We start from the raw sequence: 19,910 nt of genomic DNA on the forward strand, positions 1-19,910 counted from the left end.
CCAATACGATCATGGTTAAGTTGTGTTAGTATGTGGTTGTGTTAGGTGATTGTGATGTAGTGTTCTGTTTAGGAGTGAGTGTGGCATACAGTCACTGTGAGTGGGTGGACGTGTGTGGTCAGGCATGTTCTCCAGTTGTTTTTGTCTCCAACTCCTGATCACAGGCCCTCGGCTGCAGCTGTGAAGAATCCATCGACTCTCAAAGTAATGGAGAACTGTTTATGCTTCATTTCACCAGCTGAGAAATGTTGATTGGAGCTTTGTGGGAGAAGGGAAAAACAACATCCTATAAATCAGATGAATGGCTAGACTGAAACATGGATAATCAAAAAGATTGACAGATCAACCGTTTGAATACAATCTTTTTGCACACATACCTAAAACTTTTTACCCATGTCTTTGCACATGTAGCCTATGTACAGTAAGTAATCACGTTGAGAAAACTTAGATGCACAGCAACATCGCCCTCCCATAAAGCCTTATACGTTTACTTTCTACTTCTGTGTTAGCTTCACAATTGGATATCAATCAAAATGTATCACTATGACTATTCCTGGCACCACTGTGTCAGAATTCACAGGATCTGATCTGCAGTTGGCTTGTAATGGGACTTGTTTCTAAATTACCTTAACCCCAAACTGCCTGTGTGTGCTGCTGAGAATGAGATCTTCATTAGGATCCTCCAGCTCCGACCCCCTCCCCATCACCACAGATAAGTGCCAGGTAAGCACTCTAACAGCCAAACATGTTAATTAGACCCGTTATTGGAAGGTGTTATCACAACAATTAACACTCCAATGTGTGGGTATCTATGGGTGGGGTTGAGTGATTTGGGGTAGGTGGCTTTGTGTGTCTAGATTGAATGCCCCCTTCTCATTCTCATCATTCAACAAAGACCCTGCTAGGTAAAGTCCCGCTTTCTCTCTGCTCGCTGGTCACCATAGCTGCACCCACCTGTAGCACGTGTTCCAGCAGGTATATCTCACTTGTCACCCCCAAAGCCAAGTCCTCCTTTGGCCGCCTCTCCTTCCAGTTCTCTGCTGCCAATGACTGAAACGAACTACAAAAATCTCTGAAACTGGAAACACTTATCTCCCTCACTAGCTTTAAGCACCAGCTGTCAGAGCAGCTCACAGATCACTGCACCTGTACATAGCCCATCTATAAATAGCCCAAACAACTACCTCTTCCCCTACTATATTTATTTATTTATTTTGCTCCTTTGTACCCCAGTATTTCTATTTTGCACATTCATCTAGTGTAAAATCTACCATTCCAGTGTTTTAATTGCTATATTGTATTTACTTTGCCCCCATAGCCTATTTATTGCCTTTACCTCCCTTATCTCACCTCATTTGCTCACATTGTATATAGACTTATTTTTCTATTCTATTATCGACTGTATGTTTGTTTTACTCCATGTGTGACTCTGTGTTGTTGTATGTGTCGAACTGCTTTGCTTCATCTTGGCCAGGTCGCAATTGTAAATGAGAACTTGTTCTCAACTTGCCTACCTGGTTAAATAAAGGTGAAATAATAAAAACAATTACAAATTGAATGTGACATAAGGGTCTATAAGAAAGCCTCTAGATTCTGATTGAGCACAGTTCTGTAGGTACATTTTGTTTAATGGTATTTAATATTGAGGGGAAACGTGTGCTGTAAGTCTGCATGTATGTAGTGTATGCATGATATTAGTCACCCACTCTGACACAGTAAAGAGAGATGAGAGGCTATGTATTTAGTGTTTCCATCCATTCAAGACATTTCTCTTTTTCTCCACTGTGTATTTGGCAAAAACACGCTCCTCTCTCTTTTTTTCTTTAGGTTTTTGGTTGGCTTGGCTGTGCCTCTGTTCCTTCGTTCCTCAGCATCAGGCCCCTCTGCACAATGGGCTTTAATTGGGTTAAGTTTGTCCGCCACAGATAACATTTCTTTCTGTTGAGAATAAAACAAATTGCTGGCACTAATGGCAATGTTTAATGTAGCTCTTTTTATTATGGATGGAGGAAATTAGGAGACGACTCCCTACAGAGAGCTGATGTCGTGGGAGTGTTGCAGCTCATCAGAAAATAATTTTTGCTGGAGTGCTGTCATCCTTGCCACTGCCTCCTCTTCCTTTTTCACTGGCTGCCTGGCCCCTGCATAAGGTAAACATATGCCAAAAACACACATAACACAGTATGGGAAGCAGAAATTCCATTGAATGTGTATTAACACAGAAGTCAAGGATTTAATTAAATATTCTAGGTGGGCGGGAAAGATGAGGAAAACAGTTATTACATAATTGATGTACAGTACATGGATGCATGACTATCCCATCAACCAGGACCCCTCTCCACCCCCTCCTCTGCCAATCTCCCCTCATCATCATTACCATTATTGTGCTCTGGTCCATAGTGGCCTGCTCATGTAGAGCAGCTGAAATCACTCCTGCAAACCCTCCAAACTGTGCTAGGGAACCTGAACAATGGTATAACACAAATGCCTCTCTGCACATTTGGCTAGAGTTTAACACAGTCAGAGGAGAGGGATGAATCCTAATAGACCAAAAAAATTACATTAAATATTGGTAAACAAATGTTTATTTTCCCATGCATATTTATTAAAAAGATACTAGAGGCAAATGTTTTCTATGCTCTCACCTTTGTGCTCATCATCCACACACACCACGCTAACGAGACAAAAGAGTGTGGCTTTGCAGTATTTAAATCAGTTATGTCTAATTATTTCCTATAAAAATAGCTTATCTAGGGCATAACCAATGAGATGTAACATTGTCTGTGGAGGGGGGACGTAGCAGAGCTGGCAAGAGTGCAGCTGAACAGAACAGAACAGAGAATCCGCTGTAGGCAACATAAATATAACATGAACTCTCCAGGCTTGTGACAGTACAATGAGGGAGTCTTTAGCAGGCCTTTCTGGGGCTTCACTAGGCAGCTAGTCTACTACACCAAGAATATAAGGCCTGAGTGAGTGAGTGTATGCTGTTTCCATCAACTGGGTTGTCTATGATTTGTGTGACACATCCTAATGTGTCATCATTAAATGTGTTACCAATAATCAAACATTTCAAATCAAGGAACAAACACAGTGATGTCTGTATTGTAACTGTGATTGAATAAAATGCACATTGAAGTCACATCTCAAATGTTGTTCGAAATCAGCAGTTCTCAAACTAAGGATCGCCTTGATACGAAAATGGGGTTGTGGGAGAATTTCAAAAATCCTGAAGGAAAGAATATATACAAAAAAAATATATATATATATATATTATATCGTATTTGTATCTCAATAGCATTGTAATGTGGTTAACCTTAATCTAAATGAAAATGATTGAAATCTAAAAGATAAAGTTCAATCAGAGAGCGCCCTTAAAATCATGGGAAAAGGCAGCACTTGAATCATTCCCAAGGTGAATGGCTAGGCTGGCTACGCTATGAAACTACACACTATTACAGAGACTTTTATATTACCGTCCGCAATTGATATGGTGAAAACAATGTGTGGGGAGGCAGATGCAAAGAAACTCACATCAAAACTTTTGTCAGATAACACTGTTAAACAAAGAGTTTATGCTATTGTTAGCAATCAAGAGGAAACTGACTGAACGAACTCCCCAGCTTATGCTCTTCAAATGGACGATAGCTGCCCATGCATTGGCTTTTGTTCGCTATACATGTCAGGTGATGCTATTCACGGACATATTGTTCTGTCTCATGATTCGAGCATGAAACTGCACAGGGGATGTTCAGTGTGCTGCGTGGCTATATTGACGACAAACCGATTCCATGGGATCGAATGGTGGCCTTTTGCATGGATGGGCCTCTGCACTCTAGTTATGAATGTGTCTCCCTCTGCCATATGGACTCATTGTATGATACAACCACTGAGCTATAATGGATAAACCAAGAGCAACTGGTGGCAAAAGTGCTAACCACAGAACTCGGAGATGTACTGCAGCAGGTAACTTTGACTGTAAACTACATCATATCACATCCACTGCGCGCATGCCTGTTTTCAGAACTACTATGTTGAGATACGGGGTCAGAGCTTGACAAAGTTCTATTTCACACTGAGGCTTGGTGGTTTTCGAAGGGGAGTGTTGGAAAGATGTTTCGCATTGAGAGAGGAACTGTTGTCATTCACAATGGCTATTTTTTTTTTTACTTGGTTGACTTTCTGTGTAATGAAAGGAAAAAGTCTCTCCTTGCCTACGTAACAGACATATTTGGGAAACTGAACAAACTGTACGCAATCATGCAGGGGAAATACAAAAACATTATACAGATGAGTGACCGTATCAGTGGATTCAGAGGAAATAATTCTTATTGGAGAGTCTTTCAAAAGCTAACAATGCCCCCTTCCCTCGGCAGTGCATGTTTCAAACAGAAAACAGTATCAGTACATTTCCCACACGAGTGATGACTGCTCACCTCCAACACTTGGAAGAACACTTGAGGACCTACTTCCCAATCCGTTTGTCTGGGATCCTTGCTCAGTTGACATGCCAGTAAGTGAAATCGAACAGCTGATTGAGCTCTCGATCATGTGACCGAACTCTGCAGACAACACATTCACGTGTCACCACGGAGTTTTTGTTCCCGACTCGAAGTGAAACCATGCTGTCTCCCTCTGAGCATTATTGCTACGTTTAAAACAACTGGGAACTTGGAATCAGACTTCCGACTAAAGTGCGTTCAAGATAACTGGGAACTCAGGAAAAAATAAGCTCCAACTGGGAAAAATCGTTTTGAACGGTCATCCAACTCGGAATTCCAACTCGGGATCTCGGGCCTCTTTCTAGAGCTCTGACTTTCCGACCTGAAGATCACTGAGGTCATGATTTGACGTTGTATTTTTCTGAGTTCCCAGTTGTGTTGAAAGCACCATAAAACTCATGGTACCCTTCACCAGCTTATATCTGTGTAAAGCTGGTTTTAATGCCCTCATTTGCATTAACACCAGATATCAATGCAGGTTGGATGTGACAGCAGAGATGAGGTGCGCACTGTTGACCATGCCCCCTGACATTGAGAACCTCCGACGCGACATGCATCAAGCACACCCATCCCATTAGTGGTGGTGAGATAAGAGACATTATGTCAGACTAATTTGCAATTGACTGTCATAGCCCCACATTAAAAGTATGTGATGGTGAGTTGAGAAGACAATCAGAAATACTGATAAAAATGTTTCAATTGACTGCCATAGCCTCAACTTAAAAAGTTAACATTGGCCATTAATACATCTATTTTTTTCACATGGTTGGGGTCTTGTGATTTTTCAGATATCAAAATGGGGTCCTGGGACAGAAACGTTTGAGAACCCCCGTTCTAAATAAATGTATGCCTACATGTGTCTATATTGTAAATAAATCAAATGCACATTGGAGTCACATCTCACATGCTGTTCTAAATCAATGTAGGCCTAATATACATGAATCAACCATGTAGAATAGATGTCTCCAAATCAGACTGGTTTTCTAACACAATATCAGTTAAACAGAACAGCACTAGGTACAGTGCTTTCAGAAAGTATTCATACCCCTTGACTTATTCCACATTTTGTTGTGTTACAGCCTGAATTCAAAATGATAACTATTTTCCTCCACCCATCTATCTACACACAAAAGTGAAACATGTTTTTAGAAATGTTTGCAAATGTATTGAAAATTATATTCAGAAATATCTCATTTACATAAGTATTCACACCCCTGAGTCAGTATTTTGTAGAAGCACCTTCGGCATGATTACAGATGTGAGTCTTTCGGGGTTAGCCTCTGAGCTTTCCACACCTGGAATGTGCAACATTTGCCCATTTATTCTTTTCTAAATTCTTCAAGCACTGTCAAATTGGTTGTGGATCATTGCTAGACAATCATTTTCAGGTCTTGCCATAGATTTTCAGGCAGATTTAAGTCAAAACTGTATCTCGGCCACATTCACTGTCTTCTTGGTAAGCAATTCCAGTGTAGATTTGGCCTTGTGTTTTAGGTTATTGTCCTTCTGAAAGGTGAATTCATCTCCCAGTGTCTGGAGGAAAGTAGGCTGAACCAGGTTTCCCTCTAGGATTTTGCCTGTGCTTAGCTCCATTCCCCAGTCCTCCATTCCCCAGTCCTTAACGATGACAAATCGATCAAATCAAAGTTTATTTGTCATGTGTGCCGAATACAACAGGTGTAGACCTTACAGTGAAATGCTTACTTACAGGCTCTAACCAATAGTGCAAAAACGGTATTAGGTGAACAATAGGTAGGTAAAACAACGGTAAAAAGACAGGCTATGTACAGTAGCGAGGCTATAAAAGTAGCGAGGCTACATACAGACACCGGTTAGTCAGGCTGATTGAGGTAGTATGTACATGAATGTATAGTTAAAGTGACTATGCATATATGATAAACAGAGAGTAGCAGCAGTGTAAAAAGAGGGGTTGGGGGGGCCATTTGATTACCTGTTCAGGAGTCTTATGGCTTGGGGGTAGAAACTGTTGAGAAGCCTTTTTGTCCTAGACTTGGCACTCTGGTACCGCTTGCCACGCGGTAGTAGAGAGAACAGTCTATGACTGGTGGCTGGGGTCTTTGACAATTTTTAGGGCCTTCCTCTGACAACGCCTGGTGTAGAGGTCCTGGATGGCAGGCAGCTTAGCCCCAGTGATGTACTGGGCTGTACGCACTACTCTCTGTAGTGCCTTGCGGTCAGAGGCTGAGCACTTGCCGTACCAGGCAGTGATGCAACCAGTCAGGATGCTCTCGATGTTGCAGCTGTAGAACCTTTTGAGGATCTCAGGACCCATGCCAAATCTTTTTAGTTTCCTGAGGGGGAATAGGCTTTGTCGTGCCCTCTTCACGACTGTCTTGGTGTGTTTGGACCATTCTAGTTTGTTGTTGATGTGGACACCAAGGACGCCAAGGACACCAAGGAACTTGAAGCTCTCAACCTGCTCCACTACAGCCCCGTCGATGAGAATGGGGGTGTGCTCGGTCCTCCTTTTCCTGTAGTCCACAATCATCGCCTTAGTTTTGGTTACAAGCATACACATAACATGATGCAGCTTCCGCCATGCTTGAAAATATGAAGAGTGGTACTCAGTTATGTGATGTGTTTTCACTTTGTATTCAGGACAAGAAGTTAATTGATTTTCCATATTTTTTACATTAATGCTCAGGTGCCTTGTTGTAAACAGGATGCATGTTTTCAAATATTTGTATTCTGTACAGCCTTCCTTCTTTTCACTGTTATTTAGGCTAGTATTGTGGAGTAACTACAATGTTGTTGATCCATCCTCAGTTTTCTCATATCACAACTGTTAAACTCTGTATCTGTTTTAAAATCACCATTGGCCACATGGTGAAATCCCTAAGCAGGTACCTTCCTCTCTGGCAACTGAGTTAGGAAGGACACCTGTATCTTTGTAGTGACTGGGTGTATTGATACATCATCCAAAGTGTAATTAATAAATTCACCGTGCTGAAAGGAATATTCAGCGTCTGTTTTTTTTTACTTTTACAGATCTACCAATCGGTGCCCTTCTTTGTGAGGCATTGAAAAAAACTCCCTGGTATGTGTGGTTGAATCTGTGCTTGGGGACCTTACAGATAATTGTATGTGTGGGGTACAAAGATGGGGTAGTCATTCAAAAACCAAGTTTACCTCTATTATTGAACAAGTAATGAGTTCATGCAACTAATTATGCGATTTGTTAAGCACATTTATACTACTGAACTTATTTAGGCTTGCCATAACAAAGGGGTTGAATACTTATTGATCTAACACATTTCAGCTTTTCATTTTTTATGAATTTCAAAACATTACTACTAACAAAATTCCACTGACATTATGGGGTATTGTGTGTAGATCAGTGACACAAACTCTCAATTTAATCAATTTTAAATTCAGGCTGTAACACAAAACAATTTGGAAAAAGTAAAGGGGTGTGAATACTTTCTGAAGGCACTGTATATAACTACACAAATTACATTTCTCTTCTATAATAATAAATAATTTTGTGGGTGCTTATATTTGCCTGATGTTCCTCCATAGCCCAGGGTAGTGGGAAATCAAAATGACAAGCAGGATATTCATATGTCCCTGCCTTGTTACTGGTAGACCAGATATTGTCTTAATTAATTTCAACCACATGTCTATTTGCCTTAATCAAAGGTGGTATATGCTCTATAAAAGCAAATCCGAACGAAGATGACAGAGGGTGTAATCGCTTGCTATGTGATTCAACAATAAGACTTTTTGAAACCATTCATGTCTCGGCTGTCCTTGACCTTAAGGAGCTTGTAATGTGGGCTATTTTCTTCCTTTGTATTTATCTGAGAATAAGGGACCACTGCGGAGAGCTTTCACCCCTGCGTGCCAGCGGCCTCTCTCTGGGACGCCACAAGCGCTTTAAAAAGCGGTCTCCAGGCGTGCGCTCATTTCAGGGGGAGTTCAGACGAGACAAGAGGGGCCCCCACCTCGACGGGGGGTCAATTTTAAAGGCCGCTCCGTCCCACGACGGGGGGTGAGGCTCAATCTGCGGGACACCCCGCTGGTCAAGACTGGGAGCCCACCAAGTTATCCATGACAACGCCCGGGCAGCTCTAGCTCGGTCAAAGAGCACTGCACAGGAGAGAAAAGAACAAAGCACCATGTGATTTAAAATATTTTTCTGTCTCTTATTGGCAACATGTCCTTTTTCTGTATGGGACAAATACACAGATTGTAGACCTAGTCTGAACTGTAAGTAGCCTTTATAGGCTACTCAAATCGAATTATGGTTAGATGAGGGTTCAGCAGCTTGCCCCAAGAAATAAATCCTGACATTATGATTTCCTTTAGTGCTGAAAACATATGGCTCTGTAATAGGACATTTCCGAGGGTTTACTGTGATGGCCACGGGAGAACGACTGCCCCCTCTCTTATTGAAGCCACTGAAGTTCAAGGCTGACAGCGGTATTGCCGGCATTGTTAGCAGAAAATAGGATCCCCCATTATATATATATTTTTTGTGAATGGAATAATTGCAATCTTCGTGGTGAATCTTTGTGTAAATAAAAAATAGTTTAGAAGACAATCATGTGGCGAATAATTACTTTGAATACACCAGATGTGTACTTCAACAGATTGTTGTAAAATCGCACAAAGAAGAATTTTAAGGATAATTTAGTTGCTAATGGCAGCCTGCAGTAACCCGGTGGGACTTTAACTTGAGTTACTCAGTGAGAGGGAGCAGCACTGAGCTAGCCTTCAACATCACTTCCTGGAGTAGCTTGTAAGGGAAAATGTTATTGTCTGAAGAGAGAGCCTTGAATTGTACACAATATGCATCTTTTCTCCCTCTTTCTTGGTTCAGGCAGGTGACTGTGACCTCCTCCTCAGACCAATTGGCAGAATGCCCAGGATATGATCTGGACGTTAAGATAGAAGACATTGCTCAGTTTCTTGGGAAACTGAGCCTGCGCGATAACAGCCAGTCAGCTGCAGGAACCAACCCTATGAACGATGCCTATGTAGCTTTTTTGCAGAGCAGTACATAAGAGGACTGAAGAGACCGCCCTGGCGGAGCTTGTGGCAGACTTGTACTTTGTACGTGTGTTTGTTGTAACCTCCAGTTAGCTGATAATAAAGAGTAATTCATTTAAATTGACTTCAGGTGTCCCTGGTGTTGAATATCCACTTCAATATTGGTGTCATGGAACAGGATCAGTGATTCCACCGGTGGAGCATCCCAGTGAAGGTCTGCGAGAGAACACCCGTGGAGCATCCCAGTGAAGGTCTGCGAGAGAACACCTGTGGAGCATCCCAGTGAAGATCTGCGAGAGAACACCGGTGGAGCATCCCAGTGAAGATCTGCGAGAGAACACCGGTGGAGCATCCCAGTGAATGTCTGCGAGAGAACACCTGTGGAGCATCCCAGTGAAGATCTGCGAGAGAACACCTGTGGAGCATCCCAGTGAAGGTCTGCGAGAGAACACCGATGGAGCATCCCAGTGAATGTCTGCGAGAGAACACCTGTGGAGCATCCCAGTGAAGATCTGCGAGAGAACACCTGTGGAGCATCCCAGTGAAGGTCTGCGAGAGAACACCGATGGAGCATCCCAGTGAAGGTCTGCGAGAGAACACCTGTGGAGCATCCCAGTGAAGGTCTGCGAGAGAACACCGGTGGCGCATTCCGTGTGAAGGTTTAAGGGAAATTCCCGTCTGATCAAAGATGACGTGGACCTGCCCAGACCAGACTTTTACTGTGATCTGCTCAGGGGAAGTTACCTGATCTGCGAACCTCTGAGGGACACGTTTACTGAATTTCAGTAAGTCAATTTAAATGAATTTGTCTAAAAATAATAAAACCAATTAAACTAGACATAAAAATTAAGAAAGGACCATAGTCTTAGAAGGCTAGAGGTAGTCTTAGAAGAACGCTAGAGTGAGTGCAGGAAAAGCCCCAATGACACTTGTCTGTAGGCATTTATGAGAAGTGTCTACGTGGTCAAATTTTAAGATGATAAATTGTGGAAATGGTCAGGGTTTAGCAATAATTATGACTTTTTGACTGTGCTAAGTAGTGATGGTGACAAATACTTTACTCATTAAGGGACAGATCGAAATGTACTGGGGGTAGGGGTGGTCCAAAATAGGGGAGGGTTGTCAATCTTTTTTTTACTTTGGGGAGTGTTGTGTGTTTATTTGGCAGCGCAGGGGAGGGTAGTGCATTTTTTCCCTTGTTTACATTTGCTCTTCCACTTGTATTTTCCCTACAAACAATGGCTTTACTTACTTTTGATATTACCCTATTAAAGTTTAGAAACGTTTGTGGTTCAAACAGTGTCTTAAATAATCCTCCTCACCTCGACCCCCCCCCCCCCCAACAAAAAAAACAACTAAATAATACTTATCCAGTTGACCCCTCGTCCCCCCTGCCTGTTTTGGCGTTGTCATTATGGGGTATTGTGTGTAGATTGATGAGGATTTTTTATTTTATCCATTTCAGAGTAAGGCTGTAACGTAAGAAAATGTGGAAAAAGTCCAGGGGTCAGAAACATTTCCAAATGCACTGTAATATGCTTCGTAATATGCTACACATTGAAACACAAGGAATAGTTTTTGTAATTTGTTATAGACACCCTAAAGACTCTGGCAAGTGCGCTAGTAAAGTGTCACTTTGATCATACCTGCACATCATAGTTCACCAGTTGCCCCAAACATCTAAAGAATAAGCTACCAGCCAAACAAGCTTGTAAGAATTGTACTCCCTCCTCGTACTCATCTGCAGGTTGAGCATTTTGTTGACTATCTCTGTAATGTGTCTGTATCCATGTAATTGTATATGTAAGTCCCCGACTTTAATGTGCAATCTCGGTCACAAATCTTTGTGTATATACACTACCGATCAAAGGTTTTAGAACACCTACTCATTCAAGGGTTTTTCTTTATTTTTACTATTTTCTACATTGTAGAATAATAGTGAAGACATCAAAACTATGAAATAACACATATGGAATCATGTAGTAACCAAAAAAGTGTTAAACAAATCAAAATATATTTTATATTTGAGATTCTTCTTTGTGGGTAAAAACTTATTCTGATTGGCTGCGCCCCTGCCTAATCATGAAATCCAGAGATAAGGCCTACTGTAACTCAGTAAATTCTTGACATTTTTGCATGTTGCATTTATATTTTTGTTATTTCTGTTTGTCGAGATTTACATAGTGTATTTATTGTGGTGTTGAAATTGCAAACCATGATATTGAAGTGCCCAAAGTCTATGCTTTGTTTATTGGTTGTGTGGTGCATTGGCACAGAAACCTGTTGCATATATTTTATAGAATTATAAATATGGCATAAAAATATAGAAAATCTGATTTCCTCCTAGCTGATCATTGTCTGCAGCCGGCTCTGATCGTACAGGCAGGGAGAGTGAGCTCGTCTGTGGTGGCCGGCAAACCCTCGCCCGTAGCCTTGCATGGCGTTGACTGTGCCAGAAAAGCATGCTGAAGTGGCAAAGTCGATATCCACGTTTATAAACACATGGTCACTACAGTTTATTTATGGATGTAAACATTATTTTTAATTCATTCTATGGAGGGAGAAGGCTGTTCAATTTATTTTACTATACAAGGAGGGTCATGTGAAAATATTTTTTACTTTGGGGAGGGGGGGGGGGGGGTTGGATTTTAATTTTATGACACCTTGAGTTGGACCAGCCCCTCCCCAACAGTAAATTTTGATCTGTCCCTATAGAATTCTATGCTCACGCCTACTAAGGCCAACTTTGAATGGTTGATATTCCAGGATTATATGTGCTGTGTGTGGAATAGCCTGGGGATGACGTTACACCAAGAAACACTTGCCTTGATGAAAGCCCCCAACCTAAAGACATTGAAATGTTTTTTTTTCTTCAGTACACGAACACGAACACAACAAAAACGAGCCATAGGGCGCCGTGCTGGGCCCAGTCAGGTGTTTGACACATTCACCCACTTCCCAGCTGAAAGATCAGCCACAAACTGTTGGCACCATTGTAACAGGTTGTAATCAAGCTCTGGTCTCCTTCATCGGATCAGAAGAGGAATACCTGGTGCGGTAGTCTCAGGTTGGACTACTCCAAATCAACTTGCTTGACACACATATACACACACACAAATGCAAGTTTTGTAGGTCCATCAACCGATTTACATACCTCTCATAGCCTACAGTAACCTGTGGATCATGAGAACCTTGAAGTGTGGAAGACTGCTTCAGCAGAACGTTAATAACATATTTATTAACACTATGTAGTGTCCTGTAATACTTAGTTTTAAGTGAGACACCTTCGGTCATTCATAACACATCCATGAAGACTATATCACATGATGCTGTATTTAATTTAAAGTCAGACCGCTTTGGTCATTCATAACACATACATATAAAGGCTTAATGATCTAAACACAAATGTGTTAACCCTTAGGTAATTTAAATCATACATTTCCTTTTATTTGTAAATTTTTCAAACAATACAAATACATTAAGTTTCAAAAAGTACAGCAATACAATTACGTTGAACATTACACAGGGCTGTGAATAGTGTAGCTTGTCCCTGAGCTGGTGGATGAATGGCTCTTGCCTCTCTTCCCACTGGAGGTACTGCATGTTGGTTCCAACCTTAAAAGTAACATCAAAGAAAGTTAGGAAATGCCTTTGTTATACCATCTGGATAAGGGCATTTCTATGCTGTGCCAGAAAATCTAAATGGGAAAATGGTCAACGTTGCTGTATGTAGGGAGATTTGTATTTAGCTGAGCCTGCATTTCGGCTAACTAGCAATTGCTGTGAAGTCACCTAAATAATTTCAGATAACGATTGAGGTAGGTACAGTGTGTAATCTAACTCAACACATAACTACTACAGACTCATTTAAATTAAAATAAAGATTAACTTGTGTTTCGCTGTCCAGTGACAGCACAAGTGGGGTATTTCATTTTCCAACTCAACACAGGATCAGGATCTCGTCAGCAACACGCAATTTCAAACATTTTCAAAATAAAAATCCCCCACGTAATAGTAGAAAAGTATCAACCATTCATGAATAATAATTGTCTAAACATTAACAATGATTCATATTTGTTTATATTTAAGTGACATTTCCATTAAATTAGGGTTTTAGAACATGTTCCAAGGTCAAATAAATACCCTCAATGTGAATCACTGTATATGAAATACAGATTTGCTTAGAGCAAGAACTATTCTGGGTGCAGCAGTAAAAGAATTGTAGGGAATATTCAGTAGGGTCTGTAGAATGTGTATATATAGTGTCATTTCATGGGACTCTGAATATTAGGGAGTATTGCTGACCTTTTACTGCACCCATTCCATTGGCGGCCGAATCACATCACGTGTACTTCCTGCACTACAGAAAACCTGCTAACCAAATGTAAATGTAACCAAACAGTGCATGCTCACTGAATTAAAGGGCAACTTCATTAAAAAAGTCTAAGTTTGATAGATTTTTCCCAGATCGCAAAAGTCGTCACCTAATGTAGTTTTAAGCATTGTTGTGAGCACAGACATTTTTATTTAGTTTTTCTAAAAATAAAAAAAATAAATAAAAAAATTTGCAAACCAGAAGAGCTGGTGGAAATCCAAAACCTGTAAAAACACAACCAAGAAAACAGAATTTGGGGGAAAAATTCAGGAAAAAAAAATGCATTTTAAAAAGGCCGAGCAACCCTGTTAATGACTGCACTTTAAAGTGTGTGTCGTCCTGCAGCACTATAAGGGCACAAGGCAAGACCCAAATGCAGACACAGTAGGCAGATGGTAGTGCTCTGATATTTATTATAACAAAGGGAGTAGGCAAAGGCAGGTCGGGGACAGGTGAGAGTTCATAAACCAGGTCAGAGTCCAAACAGTACTTGACGATAGGCAGTATCGAGGTCAGGCCAGGCAGGGGTCAGAAATCAGATCCGAGTCCAAAACAGTACAAGGGGATAGGCAGGCTGGTAGTCAGAACAGGCAGAGTTGTCAGGCAGGCGGGTTCGGAGTCAGGACAGGCAAGGGTCGAAACGAGGAGGACTAAAAACAAACAGAGACTGGGAAAAATAGGAGCAAGGAAAAACGCTGGTTGACTTGGCAAACAAGACGAACTGGCACAGAGAGACAGGAAACACAGGGATATATACAGCGGGGATAATAAGCGACACCTGGAGGGGGTGGAGACAATCACAAGGACAGGTGAACCAAACCCGGAAGACGCTGTGCACCGCCCTATGGGACTCCCAAAGACGACTGGATGTGATACAGCCTGGAATTGAACCAGGGACTGTAGTCCTGAGACACTGAGATGCAGTGTCTTTGACCGCTGCGCCACTCGGGAGCCTGTGAGCCCTTTTCCGTCTGGCCACTCTACCATAAAGGCCTGATTGGTGGAGTGCTGCAGAGATGGTTGTCCTTCTGGAAGGTTCTCCCATCTACGCAGATGAACTCTAGAGCTCTGTCAGAGTGACCATTGGGTTGTTGGTCACCTCCCCAACTCCCCCGATTTCTCCGTTTGGCCAGGCAGTCAGCTCTAGGAAGAGTCTTTGTGGTTCCAAACTTCTTCAATTTAAGAATGATGGAGGCCAATGGGTTCTTGGCGACCTTCAATGCTGCATAAATGTTTTGGTAACCTTACCCAGATCTGTGCCTCAACACAATCCTGTCTCGGAGCTCTACGGACAATTCCTTTGACCTCACGGTTTGGTTTTTGCTCTGACATGCACTGTCAACTGTGGGACCTTATATAGACAAGTGTGTGCCTTTCCAAATCATGTCCAATCAATTGAATTTACCACAGGTGGACTACAATCAAGTTGTAGAAACATCTCAAGGATGATCAATGGAAACAGGATGCACCTGAGCTCAATTTTGAGTCTCATAGCAAAGGGTCTGACTACTTATGTAAATAAGGTATCTGTTTTTTATTTGTAATAAATGTGCAAAAATTTCTAAAATACAGTTTTCTGTTTGTTATTAAGGGGTATTGTGTGTAGATTGCAAAACATTTTATTTAATCCATTTTAGAATAAGGCTAACGTAACACAATTTGGAAAAAGTCAAGGGGTCTGAATACTTCCCAAAGACACTGTATAACATGTAGCAGACACCTTTATCCAAAGCGACTTACAGTAATTTGTCCTTTTTATTAAGATCCCCATTAGCTAACGCTGTAACGCTAGCTAATCTTCCTGGGGTCCAACACCAATTAACAAGACATTACAAACAACCACAAACATTCAACAAGTAGACAATACAGACAGTTAAAATACCTGACGAGAAACACATTTAACATCCAGTTGATGCTTTCTATTTCCTGTCCAGTCATATGGTCTATCGCGTTAATGTTCTTTTATTTTTTTCTTTAATATTTTTTTCTTTAAGGTTTTACTTTTTGCCTGAGAAATATGGATTGGTAAAGAGTCATGCATGAATACATTTCTACGTATGGGTGATCCCGGGAATCAAACCCAATATCCTGGCATTGCAATGCTCTACCAAGATGCATGGCAGGGTTATAAATGCTTTGTGAAGCCTCAATTTAACATGATTTATAAGGCCTTTATTAAGAGGTGCTTATGCCACCCTTTATAATACACAGGTGTGTCATATTTGACATCGGTGGTTATGTCACACAGTTATGCCACATTTATTAACCTTCTATAAAGCATGACATCGTTATAGATGATTTGTAACACATTTATGTAGTGTTTATCAAGTGTTTATGAAGCCTTTATAAGCTGAACATCATTTAAAGTAGGACCAAGTCCATCTGTGCATCCTCTGACTTCTAGGAAGGTTCTAACACACGTAAACCCAACATTTCTCCACGTTTTCACCATCAGTGTGAACATTTGAGACCCCTGACTCTCTGACCAATGAATTGTACATGCTATGTTTCCAGTTTGTGAGTGTGTGATATGGCAGTTTATTTCAACATTTAATAAACAATAGCAGCTATGTTGACACTGCCATCTTCATCCGAGCTTTGCTGTTGGAAAACCACTACAGTAGGGGTATTCAATTCTTACCCTACGAGGTCCTGACCTGGGGTTCCAGGTCTAAATGGGCTCCCGAGTGGCACAGTGGTCTAAGGCACTGCATCTCAGTGCTTGAGGCTGACTACAGACACCCAGGCGGTATCACAACAGGCTGGGATTGAGAGTTCCATAGGGTTTGGCAGGTGTAGGACGTCATTGTAAATAAGAATTTGTTCTTAACTGACTTGTCTGGTTAAATAAATAAAAAAAATGCCCGATTAGAAGGGAACAATGAAAAAATGCAGTGGAGCTGGCTTCGAGGTCCAAAGTTGAGTTTGAAGGCACTACAGTGTCCGACCTTCTGCTTTTGCAGACGACCCACCCCCGATATCACTGACCGACTTTCGTCTACAGTCGGCTTCGTTGGGTTTACCGCTCTCACACACTCATTGGTTCTTCACATAGGAATGAACGGTGTCACGTGATCGATGACTTTGCCCATTCATACAGACATTGGTGAGGGCTCAGACCCCCTTGAAAAAAACAACACAGAAATACACCTCACATTTAAAATAATTCCGAATAATGAAGTTACAGACTTTGTATTAAGGTGCGTTAAAAAGCCATAACGCACTGTTAAGCACGGCAAAATAACAGCCAATATTGAAGACAGGCTAATTTATAATAAATATCGAAATTATGCATGGAAAGAAACGGATGCGTTTCACGACCACCTACTTTTAGAAAACGCATTTCAACATCACAGGCAAACATTTAAGATTTAAAGGACTAAAACCAAATCCAGTCCGTATTTTTCATGCGCTCTGCAGAGTTCCTCTAAACTCCGTGTTTTGGCCCCAATCTGTGCTCAAAGTTAAGCTGTAGTTTCCATGGCTGACCATGGTTTGGTGCTGTTGGCTCGCTCTGTCTGCTCAACCCAGGCTGTGCAGTGCTCCCAGCGGGATCAGAGCGCTCCCCCGCCGGGACCCTACTCTCACATCCTCCTGCTGGGACACAGCTACATTTCCAGCCAAGCCTGGCTTTATTATGTGTGTCTGCGCTGCAGCCCCGCCAGTAGTCGGATCGGGAGGCGGAGGGAAGACCAGAGTCAGGACAAAGAAAAAGGGAGAAAGAAGCTAGCGACCGCAAACATTTCACTGGGTTTATGAATTAAATTAAAAGGGGAGATATTTGAACAAATCCCCAATGGAGAAAATGCTGGGTAAGGTTGCATTGCCCATGTCACCTTCTGAAAAATAACGGACGGACGGAGGAGGGAGGTTCGCTGTTCGCAAGATCAGGGAGAAAGACTTAGTTCCGAGAACAACCTCAAGAAGCACAGGAGGAAAAATAAAAAACGTAAAGCTTGTTTGAACAGAATTCTAGAATTGTGTAGTCAGGTAATCACATTATTTGGACGTATTGTCTGACACCTTTCTAACTGCCGATCAGGTGTTACCGCATCGCACCGCTGTCATTTGGCTTTGGCTGTCTCTTCAAACTCTACGGATATAGTCGCGCTGTCGCCAACGAACATAAAGGGACAAAAGATACATATTGTCGCTACGGACCCAGAAAGAAAGACAAGTTGTTACGTTAATTCTACAGGTTGAGTCCAGCTGAAGAAGTTAAATTGCTGGAGTATCCGGGCAATGCGCCTCTCCACAGCTCTTAATTGTACCTACCTCATTTTAACTGGATTATAGGCTATTATCAGAGTCTGAAGTTGCCGCATTGCAACAGGCAAAGAAGTGAAAAACGCCAGCTAAAGTATACATCTGTATGACTGTATTCGCAAAGCATTAGAGATCTACACGAGAAGAAAATACTATCAGCCCAGAAATGTCTAGACGAAAACAGGCTAAACCGCGTTCCGTAAAAGGTAAGTGTTTTGACATTTTATTTTATGGAGAGACTGGAGACAAACTCACGAGTAGACGCAAAACCAATAAGAATATTTCATGGCATCATTTGGCGAATACTGTGAAATTCAAAGATTTAAATATCGTCACTGTGTAGTCTTTATTATATATATTTTGCCAAACAAAGCCTGAGCAACTTAAAGTAAAATAAATCATAGTGCATTTACCTGGTCCAACATAGACTACTCTCTGTAGTGTTACAATAGTCACTCAGGCGTTCCCTGGTCAGCTAATTACTTAATCGATTGTAAATTGGGACCACATTCAATACCCGACTAGACTGCAACGTGTTTGTTTCATTAGCTACTGCTCACCAGTGTTGTTGATGTGTGCGTAATTATTGTCACCCGTGCCACGTGACCCGTTTGCTGCCAATGCATGCCCACATCTTGCACGTTGTTTTTCCATCACCATGATTAAAGCATGGGCACATTGGTTTGTGTTTTACTTGATAGACCATTTTCTTGGTGACCCGTATTTTCTAGTAAAAGTTAAGTTGGGCATTTGGCTCGTTTTGCCTCTGGCTGCGTTTACACAGGCAGCCCACATAAGATTTTTTGCCCAACATTGCCAAAAGATCTGATCTGAATGGTCAATTATTGGCAAAATATCCGAATTGAGCTGTCTGTGTAAACACAGCCTATGGAAACCAGATTGGCAATGGGGTGGCCATGTGGTCCAGAATTATTAGGTTACCCCTCCCCCAATTAGTCATTTTGTTCTATCTAATTGATGGCAACAATATGCAATGGTTATGGTGGAAAGATTATAAGGCCTACATTGTTTAAATTATTATATGTTTTAATGCATGCACTCTGTAAATGTAGTGACTGGTTCACCAAGACTAATGGCAAGTTGAAGCTGTGTTGATGACCACAGTGGTTGGTCTGGTTCTGAGTCACCAGAGCTTGGTGTCATGACCTCTCAGGATGCCTGTGGTGTCTGTACTAAGGATCCACTGTTTCAAAGCATGAAAAAAAAGATCATGTAAGCTGAATGTGGGAAAGAGATCACTTGATTATTTTAACAATTTCTTATATTGATGAAGTACAATGATTACAAGTACATATTCCACGTCTGAAAGTAATCCCAATTTCCCTGCAGGGTAAAGAAGGCTAGTCTTTGTACTGTTTTGTATCCTAAGTGTGTTGAGCAGCTTCAGCTTGTGGCTTTGAATAAACAAAGCTTTTGCTTAGTCAGTGATGCACAGCAGCTCTATGTGTAACTAAGATGTGTTCTGTTGCTATCACCCCACAACACCTTTCCCACGGCCTGGCATGTTCTCAAATGATGAGTGAGCAGCAGAGTGGTTCAAGGCATGCACCAGGGATTATTTGTGTTTTTCATGTCCCGTTGTCTCTCACCTGCTCGCTCACTCAACTCCAAAGAGTGCCTGTCGATGCCAAAGCAGAAACAAAACATTGAGAATCATATTTATTCCTAGTTTGCTACACACAGACAGTCAGACGTCTATGATGAAAAAAGGATTGTGGAAACCACCAATCCTT

At 41.5% G+C, this 19,910-nt stretch overlaps 1 protein-coding gene and 2 long non-coding RNA genes across 4 annotated transcripts in view; 1 reads left to right on the plus strand and 2 right to left on the minus strand.

The window, feature by feature from the left end:
* Positions 1-1,828: 1,828 nt before the first annotated feature.
* On the minus strand, positions 1,829-4,908 carry LOC115151920 (uncharacterized). The gene is made up of 2 exons (XR_003867387.1): positions 4,437-4,908; positions 1,829-2,141 (listed from the first exon to the last, which is right to left on the minus strand). It is a non-coding gene; the product is annotated as an uncharacterized LOC115151920 (long non-coding RNA).
* An 8,029-nt stretch (positions 4,909-12,937) lies between these two features.
* LOC115151922 (uncharacterized) lies at positions 12,938-18,690 on the minus strand. The gene is made up of 2 exons (XR_003867388.1): positions 18,570-18,690; positions 12,938-13,130 (listed from the first exon to the last, which is right to left on the minus strand). It is a non-coding gene; the product is annotated as an uncharacterized LOC115151922 (long non-coding RNA).
* The window catches only part of LOC115151921 (zinc finger protein 423), a 145,993-nt gene continuing 143,313 nt past the window's right edge, over positions 17,231-19,910 (plus strand). Inside the window, exon 1 of one of the 2 annotated variants that reach the window (XM_029696273.1) lies at positions 17,231-18,362. In XM_029696273.1, coding sequence (XP_029552133.1) covers positions 18,323-18,362 — 40 coding nt within the window. In that variant the 5' untranslated portion in view covers positions 17,231-18,322. The remainder of the gene's footprint in view (positions 18,363-19,910) is intronic. The other variant, XM_029696274.1, reaches the window with a different exon arrangement.

This window comes from Salmo trutta, chromosome 17, assembly GCF_901001165.1.
Source record: "Salmo trutta chromosome 17, fSalTru1.1, whole genome shotgun sequence".
In the NCBI taxonomy this organism is placed as follows: Eukaryota; Metazoa; Chordata; class Actinopteri; order Salmoniformes; family Salmonidae; genus Salmo; species Salmo trutta.